The sequence below is a fragment of the Solenopsis invicta genome, unplaced genomic scaffold, assembly GCF_016802725.1.
Source record: "Solenopsis invicta isolate M01_SB unplaced genomic scaffold, UNIL_Sinv_3.0 scaffold_185, whole genome shotgun sequence".
Taxonomy (NCBI): domain Eukaryota; kingdom Metazoa; phylum Arthropoda; class Insecta; order Hymenoptera; family Formicidae; genus Solenopsis; species Solenopsis invicta.
The window spans coordinates 61,224-71,626 of NW_024105250.1; the positions used below are offsets into that span (position 1 = coordinate 61,224).

At 35.1% G+C, this 10,403-nt stretch overlaps 1 protein-coding gene across 1 annotated transcript; it reads left to right on the forward strand.

Annotated features, from left to right (window-relative positions):
* Positions 1-5,447: 5,447 nt before the first annotated feature.
* On the forward strand, positions 5,448-8,838 carry LOC105194365 (replication factor C subunit 4). The gene is made up of 6 exons (XM_011159248.3): positions 5,448-5,688; positions 5,847-6,122; positions 7,366-7,759; positions 7,843-7,956; positions 8,098-8,181; positions 8,648-8,838. The coding sequence occupies exons 1-6, from the start codon at positions 5,477-5,479 to the stop codon at positions 8,735-8,737; spliced, it is 1,170 nt and encodes a 389-aa protein (XP_011157550.2). The 5' UTR covers positions 5,448-5,476; the 3' UTR covers positions 8,738-8,838.
* Positions 8,839-10,403: the final 1,565 nt, after the last annotated feature.

Consider the following 10,403-nt stretch of genomic DNA (forward strand, 5'->3'; position numbering starts at 1 on the left):
CCAAATGCCTCTTTAATTTTTTGATCCGTTTTCGCTGTTTTAGAGTCTATTGTAATTTGAACTCGTGTTCAAAAATTCCTCGAAATTGCTTTTTTTATTTTTAATAATAATTGATCAACACGGATAAAGTGACTTCCATAATTAACAGAGTGGAATCTGCGCTTGAATATGATACAACATGAACATAATTAAATATAACTTTATTGTAGAATAAAGTCAAAGTTTAAAACACTAAAACGACATTATTTTTGTATCAACCTAATATAAAAGGTGCTGCATTAGATTTTTCATTCATATTTTAATGAAATAATTTGTTTCCAAAAAGGCTTTAAAATTCAATTAAAAACGAAAGTAAGTGAGAAGTATTTTGACGGTAATTTTTTTACCCACGTAAAAGTTTAAGGACATGTGATGCTCTTAAAAATATGTTGGTATAATAACACCTAAAATATCAAAAACACTAAAACATATTGCAATATTGTTGCAGCAACATTTTGTAATCTTTTAATCTTGTGAAATATTTCTGCGATGAGCAAGTTTTCTAATTCATCGATAGGTTAATCACATTATATAATGCAATTTTGTTTTATGAAAGCTGCATTTGCGCGTAATACGATTGATTAATCGATGAATTAAAGAACTCACCTTGTTGCAATCTTCTGTGCTATAGACGGTGACTCTGATAGACACACTATGTAAATATTGCACAATAATGACATATCATAAATTGACGAAAATTTGATAAAAAATGCACTAAGATGATATATCGCAGCAGTTTTTCGCCGAAATAAAATTTTTAAATAATATTTAGCAAAATCCAAGCTTGAGGTACAAATATTTTACAATAAAATTACTTAAAAAATCTTTTAATTTTTTATTTAAAATTTAACCATGCTGAATGTATAAATTTGCTGCTACAATATTTCTACATTATAATTTAGGAATAATTATGCATTTTGTAAACATGTATGGATCAATTATATTTTTAATGTTTTATACATAGTACAGCTAAAATATTTTTTCAATTATTAAACATGTTTTTTCTGAATTAAATTTTTTAAATATACCATTAATATATGAGTCGTCATTATCAAATTTTGCTAAAATAATAATTTGTAATTAAATGCGTAAACTGCAGTTGATATTTAAAAAAAAATCAATACTTGTACATCTATTTTTGTAAATATTCCTTCATAATTACAAGCTATAATGTTTATGCAAGATTTTGTCATAAAATATTGTCCTATCTATTGAGGGAGAAGAGAATACGAAATGTTGTCCAAATAATTTCTTTCAAAAATTTTTCCTAATTTGTAGGAAAATTAAAAATAATTAAAAACAATTTTTTGACATTTGTCGATTCTATCTCCGATTGTTTAAAAATTTATTAAAAAGTTCATTATTAAATAAATACTCAAAAACTGAACTTTTTTGCAAAATTTATATTTTACTTGTAAATTAGAATATTTTTAGCAGGAATAAAAAAAATTTAGCTAGCATTATTAGCAATAGATTTGTGAATTTTTAAACAAAATAATCGCCAAATTTTTAATGTTTATAGAATTTTATTTTATAGAAATAGTATGTAAAATCTTATTAGAAAGAGTAAATCAAATAATAACACCGTATGTCGCACTGCCAACTCGAGATAAAAACAGCGATGGGATTTTGAGCCAGCGATAATAGTTCGAAATCTTTAGCAGCTGGCGCGCAGTCAGTCTGTAGTGGAGTGGGGATGGCTGCATGCTGGCTGCAAAAAACATTGCTGTTTCGAGCCCGAATACTGCAGAAACGTCGTCGGCGCGGTCGGCGCTCTGTTGTCGCACACACACGAAACCGCGCTTGTCACGCACCGGCATAAATGGTGTCTCTCCGCGCTGACGCTCGGCTACCGACACACGCGAGCTACGCGAGGCGCGCACGTACGTGTTTGGCGGCAGCGCGGCGGAGGTCGGGGTGCCGGCAGAAAGTAGTGGGGGGCGTTTCGATACCGCATCTTCCTCGCTCGACGCTGGATCGAGAGAAAAGACACGGAATCGCGGCGCTCGAGAAGCTGACAGAAATGGTATCCCTTGCGCCTATACGGCTGATATACGGGATACCGCGGTTTGCCGCGCGCTGTTGTAATTTTTAATTGCATAAAGAAATTTACCCGGATACGAGTATTTTTTTGAAAAATAATGTAAATAGAATTACGATTTTTAATAATAAATTAAAATTATGTCATCGCGGCAATACAGCACTTACACGAAGAAAAAAATTTTCTTCATCTAAGCAAATTATGTCTGTTTAAGATAATAAATATTTCCTAGAAGATTTTATATTGTTGCTTATATATGAAACAATGAATTGTTGAGTTGACATTTAATTTTTTTCTGTACAGTAATACATTAAAATTATGTCATCACGGCAATATATTTTAGCTTCAATTTGTGGGACTATTACTTTACATAGAGACATTATTTTAATTAATTAATTAATGTAAATCTCTTTAATTACTTATTAAAATAATCTGTATTCGAAAATAATTTTAATGTGATTAATTTATAGATATGTTAACATTATCGGGCAAGCCACTTTACTTTGTAATTGAGGTAAAACAATACTCGGAGAAGTGACAGATTTCTTCATATTTTGACGTTACAAATTACTATATGAAATTTAAGAAAATTCAGACGTTCATTCGGGTCCTCTCTCAGAGTATTGTTTTACGCCAATTACAAAGTAAACTGGCTTGCCCGATAATGTAAACATATCTATAAATTAATCAAATTAAAATTATTTTCTACTTCAGATTATTTTAATAAGTAATTAAAGAAATTTACATTTATTCATTAATTAATTAAAATTATGTCCCTATGTAAAGTAATAGTCCCACAAATTGAAGTTAAAATATATTGCCGTGATGACATAATTTTAATTTATTATTAAAAATCGTAATTCTATTTACATTATTCTTCAAACAAATATTCGTATCCGAGTAAATTTCTTTATACAATTAAAAATTACAAAAGCGCGCCACGAACCGCGGTATCCCGTATACCGGCCGTATAGACGCAAGGGATACCATTTCTGTCAGTTTCTCGAGCGCCTCGATTCCGTGTCTTCTCTCTCGATCCATCGTCGAGCGAGGAAGATGCGCTATTGAAATGTCTCCCACTATTTTTTGCCCGCACCCCGACTTACGCCGCGCTACCAAGAAACACGTACGTGCGCGGCTTCGCGTGTGTGTGGCAGCCGAGTGGAGAAACATCATTCTGCCGGTGCATGTACATACGTGTCTCGCGGAAGCGCGGAAGAGATCAGGAAGCAGACAGAAACTTGAAGAGTGAGAATCAAAATTTTGCCTCCGATTATAGAAGTTAAGAGGATGCTATAGTGACCGAAGAACTTCCTCGACGTCGGCATTGCAGATTATTTTTCGAGGGAGACCAGGCTATCGCTCTTTGTCCAACGCATAGATCTGTCTTTGTTTTTCGATTATTTCGCCATCTGCGAAAAGACCTATTAACTACAGCCACTGCTCTTCTTGCCATCGTTTACGTACGCTAAGCGAAATTTGGACACGTACAGCTGTTCACCTATTAAACTTTTTTGTTAGGTTGTTGACTGAAACGATACACAGTCAGTGTTGTTTGTTAGAGTTTTCTGAAGTCCGCCCTGGTCTCATTTTATACATACGAGCTATAGAACGTCAGTAAATAACAAAAATTAATCTTGGTTGACAGATCCACGAGTCGAAAATAAATGAATTTTTAACTTTTTGATCGATTTTCTCATAAAATTTACCAGAGCAGACTTTGTTTTGGTGCGTACTTTTATTTTGCAAAAGGATTTTGTGATCTGTAAAGCCAATTCAAAAATTAATGAACACTGTAATGGTCGGTAATTTCCGTCAGTATAGCATCCTCTTAAGCAATGTAAAATGTTTGAACAAAATATATATAAGGCATTATAAAAATAGTGATTATCACCTTTTGAATATATATAATATACATTATACAATACACACATACACACACGCACGCACACACACACGCACACAACACACACGCGCGCGCGCGTGTGTGTGTGTGTGTGTGTGTGCGTGGATGTATATGTATGTATGTATTGTATGTAACGCTTTATGCAATAATGAAGTTATTCAATACTAAATTAGTAATTCTAATCAAAGAAATAAAGAGTCATGCGCAAGATCTTAATGCAAATTATCCATAATGTCTTCTTTTAAATTACAGTGTAATAAACGTTTCGATCGATTCCTGTATTGAATCATCAAAACATACTAAAAAAGGATCCAGTGCATTTAGTTCATTAAGATTTTTCATATAAATATAATTTTTTTATGTTTGAAATTATGACAAATCAATATCTTATATGGTTGAATTTGTTTTTTGTTTTTTATGAACTATATTATTATGTTAGTACAAATATACCAACCCATTAAAAAAAATGGCAATTTTAAATATATTTAAAAATATTATGCATATACTGCAGTACCATTACGCAATAAATTATGTTACACGGCGAATCTAATAAAAAGTTCAGTTTATCTAAAAAATCATTAAAGATAGAAAAACATTTGTTATGAAAATTATAAAATAATTAAGAGAACATATTTTAATGATTTTGAGTAATCTTAAATGTCCTTGGTTTTCGTACTATCAGTAAAAAATTTTTGTAATGGAAATTAGTATCTTTAAGTATATAAACCAAAAAAAGTCATCTAATAGTTTGCAACAATTGGTTTATTATGCCAAGAAATGTTAAAAGTCAACCAATTCTTTTATTTTTTTAAAGGTATAATAATAGTTTAACATATTAAATAGAGTGATCTTGAAAAAAATAAAAGCACAATTAAGACTACTTCTACCAATCCATTTATTTTCAACAGTTTATCACTTCGGAAAACATAATATAAAAAATAAAACATTTTTTGCGAAATACATTTCAAGAATTGGAAGAAATAAGCAGAAGAATTTTAAATAATAAATTAATCTTTTGATTTAATAGACAATCATATGAAACTATATTCTATAATATAATAATTAATATTTCATATAATTGTCAATTAAATCAAGAGATAATTCATACATTAATTCCTGTTTTATCTTTTACATTCTTTTCATTGAAGGTTTTGAATGATAAAATGATGATTTCTAATGATAAAACAGTGATTGCATGAGGTAAAAGTTTTCATTAACCTATCGTCCGAACAGTCAAAACAGTCGATAATATCACTGCTCTTCAATTACCGCCGGGCCCCCGGGGCCCCCGAGATGGTCACGAAAATTTGCCCAGGGTTGACGGTCTTTAATAGTCTCTCGTCGGTGATAGCGTAAGACCTCTGGACCAGACCTGTGCGCAGTTTTATTTTATACAGGCGGCGGCGGAATCGGCGGCTGATAATTTATCGGCGGCGGCGGCCTAGCGCGGCGGCGCAAAGGTCTAATGTAAGCGCACCCTGAGATCCAAGATGGCGAACGATGGCGAATCATGGCGAATAGCTGTAAATAGGCGGGAAAGCACGTGCAAAGCTGCAAAGCCAGTAAGCCAAGTTGAGTTGACTGAAATAATGCATGCTTTCCTGAAAACCGGGAAACTGGGTGCTCCGGCGGAGGTGAAGAAACCTTCGACTTCGCGGGTCAAAGACGATAAAAAAGATCTGACACCATGGGTGGAGAAATAGTGAGTGTACATTGACCGACAAAACTAACCACCTTTTCATGTTTCCCTTTCTTTTTCTCTGAACATTTCTTTTCGAAATTGAGATTTTCTTCTTTTCACGCAAGTAAATAAAAATTAGGATCAGAGATTAATATTTCTTTCACTATCCTCGTTTACAGCCGACCGAGAAATGTCGATGATATTGTAGAGCAAACGGAGGTGGTGAATGTGATACGGCAAGCCATGGAACACGGGGATTTTCCCAACATGCTGTTCTATGGGCCACCGGGTACCGGCAAAACCAGCATCATCCACGCGGCCGCGAGGCAGATGTTCGGCAGCATGTACAAGGACAGAATTCTGGAGTTGAATGCCTCTGACGACAGAGGTATCCAGGTTGTAAGAGACAAGATCAAATCCTTCGCGTTGCGCAGGGCTAATCCTAATGGACCAGAGTAAGTTTAAGCACAGTTTTTAACTTTTGATCTGGAGAACCATTATAGTGTTCTTTTGCAAACTTATCTTTGCATAAGAATAGTTACGAGAGTGAATCACGTATAAAGCAATAATATAGATAATTCATTATAGCATTAAAAATATTATAAAGGATATAGAACATAAATGCGAGAGACAAGTATTGTTGTGCAATATATTACATCAACTTGTTAATTTTGAGTTTATGTTTATACTGGTTATGCATATATATTGGTTACAAATTATAAGTAAAATTATGACTGATGATGTGAATAACACAAATGAGAAACATCATTTTTTGGTTGAGATAAATCTTGCTACTTAATAATATAATCTTTTTTTGAATGTATAATAAATATCTGTTTAATTTTAATATACTACTATATTAATCAATAATAAGTCATTTATTTGTGTTAACATATTAAAAACATTTATGTCCAATGCCAGTGATGAGCCAGTAAAAGGTCTGATGACTGCAGAACATCGGTACAAAAGATTGTTCAAACAAAGGCACTTGTTGTTATCAAGGAGGTCTAATGAAGTATTTTAGTACTTTTTATTGGCAACCAAACAGAAAAAAATGCTCATAATAATAGCAAGAAACTATAAGATTAAGCTTCTGGAATTTGTATGAGCAAACAATTTCATTTTTCAAATATTCGCGTTAGTCGTCTAAATATGATTATTAAGATCGTTTATACATAGTATGATAATTTTTTTGTTTTATGACGTCAGTCCGGGAATTATCATAAAATTTAAGTATCATCGTGTATTTGTACTATTTTGAATGTTTTTTTATGATTTCATTTTATGAAAAATTGCACGAGTCTAAGATCTGATGCGAATACTTGAAAATTGATTATCTCTTTTGAACATCTTGCGTACTGTATTGCAGTTTATGATCAAAACAGCACAATCTGAGGCATAATATTATTCTTATTTAATTGTTGTGCTCAGGAGATCTAATGAAGTATTTTAGTTCTTTTTATTGGCAACCAAACAGAAAAAATGCTCATAATAATAGCAAGAAACTATAAGATTAGACTTCTGGTATTTATATGAGCAAACAATTTTATTTTTCAAATATTCGCGTGAATTGTCTAAATATGTATTATCAAGATCGTTTATATGTAGTATAGAATATATGAATGTTTATACATAGTAAGAATGTATGAAAATAGACTGATAAAATGGAATAACAAAATTAACTTTTTGCAATTATAGTGGGAAAAAATGTCCACCATTTAAGATCGTCATATTGGACGAGGCAGACAGTATGACTGGCGCCGCGCAAACGGCGCTTCGTCGAATTATGGAAAAGGAGTCGCACAGCACGCGCTTCTGTTTGGTGTGTAATTATCTGTCACGAATCATCAAGCCGATAGCGTCACGTTGTACCAAGTTCCGATTCAAACCACTGACTGATGAGAAGAGTATCGCTAGGCTTGAATACATATGCAATGAGGAAAACCTGAAAGCCGATAGAAGCGTCTTGGAGAAAATCGTTCAAGCATCGGGTGGCGACTTAAGACAGGCTGTTATGTGTTTACAATCAATCACGCGACTGAAGGGAAAAGACTACGAGATTACCGTGAACGATGCACTCGACGTTATTGGGGTAAATACACGTTTTCATAGAAAATAGAGTCCTTTGTATAACAAGGATAATTCTGGATTGTGATGTGCATTTACCATTTTTAGCTAGTTCCCCATGATCAGATTAATAAACTCTGGGAAGCTTGTAAAAAGGGGAATTATAATAATGTTCAAAAGTTACTCGAAAATTTGCTGCTGGAAGGATATCCAGGATCACAAGTATTGTGTTAATTATTTACGTAATTTATTAAATTAAACATTAAAGATTTTTTTAAGTAATAGTTAAAAATATATAATACTTAAATAATTTTGCTATGCACATTGATTAAATTTTGCTTAATTTTAATTATTACATTTTAGGTAATTGAACAATTGAACGAGAGAATTATTTTTTCCGATGAGCTTAGTGATAAACAAAAAGCAATGATTGGCGATGTGCTCGGTGTAAGTAACTTTTTTTTATATACAAAATACAAAATGTATCAGATGATCCTGTCACCTTTTTCTCAGCAATGAATGTTGAGAACAAAGTTTTCACTATCAAAGCCTATCGGAGCTATCTAATAGTGGCATTGCCATTTTCCAAAAATTATTGAAAGTAGGGTAAATCTAGATCAAGTTTGAAATTTTAAATAGGAACATGTCGAGTAGGATATTATCATGGATAAATCTTTTAAAAGCAAGCAATTTTTGCTGAAAATTTTTTTTAGCAGTTTTTATTGGTTTAAAAAAATAAAGAAATGTCAGATTATAAGTAAGGTACCGAGTAGAAATGCGGCAAAAATGTTAACCAAATTTTTAACACATGCATATATAATTGCATTTTTCTGTAATACGCTTTTATTAAATTTAATTATATAGGTATAGATACTAAATGTAAATATATAAAAGAAATGTTTTATATTTTTAGGAATGTGATTACAGATTAACAGAAGGAAGTGATGAATATTTGCAGCTTTTAAACGTGTTTTCTATTATTTTGATGGCATGCAAATTGTAAAAAAAAAAATATTAATTTGTCTATTATATTCTGTATTTATATTCATAGTTATGTTGTGTATAATGCTATAAAGATTTTATATATTTTTATATGTCACATTACATTATTATGTGTACTTCATATTTCAAGCAAATTTTCGTCGAAGAGAACGTTACTGCGGGTCTACAATGTAGTCGTTACGATGCTGCAACGGACCAATCTTGCCTTTTGGATTTTTGACTTCGTCAGTCAGTACCACGAAAACAGACCAATCAAAAAAGAACAAATCATTATTCTCTTTGATTGGTCCATTGTAGAATTGTAATATCGTCTTGTGTTCACATTAGAAATCAATCCAAAATCTCGGACAGAGAGAATTGACCAATCGCATTAATCAGCCGAACTGTTCAAATACAATTGGTCAGTTGTCTTTCTGTCCGAATCTCGGACCGATTTCTAGCATTGTGAAGTTTAACAAACTGGAAAATACAAACTAGTTACAATATAAAAGTAACTAGTACATCTAGTATGTTTCTAAATCTAGAGATGTATGAATGTCCCTAAAGTTACATCAGCGCCAAAGTTACTAAAAGCTATTAACCATTGCAACTTCATGGTTACCAATCGTACAACATGCGCATCTAAAATATCTCTGAACTCCGTCAGGCATTTAATTCCTCCAGTTTCAGGTAACAAAACATTATCTCAAACAATCAAAGCGTCAAATATAATTCCCAGTTAGTCAATAAAAAGTCGTCAACGCGTTAATGGGAAAATATCTTCGATTACATCGATAAAACTCGTCCCGGCGTCGCTGAAAACGGGGTTCTCAGCGCGCTCGGTGGCGCCGCGAACGGACGCCGGCCGCTCGCTGAGCATCACTGACACTCGGCGTGTAGGGGCGTCGTTGCTACTGCGTGCAATGTGTATCGTGTAGGCGTTGGCGAGGAAGGAGGCGAGAGCCGCGAGACCGTCGCCGCCGCTCGCTCGCTTGCTCGTTCGCGCTCTCTCTCTTACTCGTGGAGACGCGTAAATCTCGTCCGTCTGAGGCCGAGAAGAAGGACGAACGTGTGCGTCCAGCGTGTATTCGGTGCAGCCGGTGTACGCCGCGCACGTGGAGAGTTACCGTTTTCGGAAGAGAGAACAATCCTCGTCGCCGCGCGAGCGCTCAGCTCTAACGCTCTCACTCCTGTTCTCCGCCTTCTCTCTCTCTCTCCCTCCCGCTCTCGTCCGCCCCTCCCCCCGTCCCCTCCCTCTCCCGTCGTAGTACTCTCTCCGTGCGCTCTAGAGCGCTGTCTAGCCTCGCTCTTCGACACGGTGGCTCCTCGGAGCCACGTCTCCACGTTCCCGATATATAACCGCGCGGTCGAGTTATTGTTGTTCTCTCCGCGAGTGGTGTTCGGGGAAGGTCGCCGCCGACGCCTCCGCCTTCCCCCCGACGTTCGTGCGGGAACGGCGTCCCCGAACGTGGTCGTGTCGCGTCGTGAAAGAAAGGGGAACGGACGGGACGGAACGGGGGCGTGAACGACGCCCGCCACCGCCGCCGCTGCCGCTGCCGCTGCCGCTGCCGCTGCAGCATCGTCCTTCCTTTCTTCGCTGTTGCGTCGCCGTTTTCGGAACTACGCGACGTCTATCGTCTCCGTAGCTTCCCTCGGGATATCTCCCTCTTCTCCTTCGCTCGCCCGCT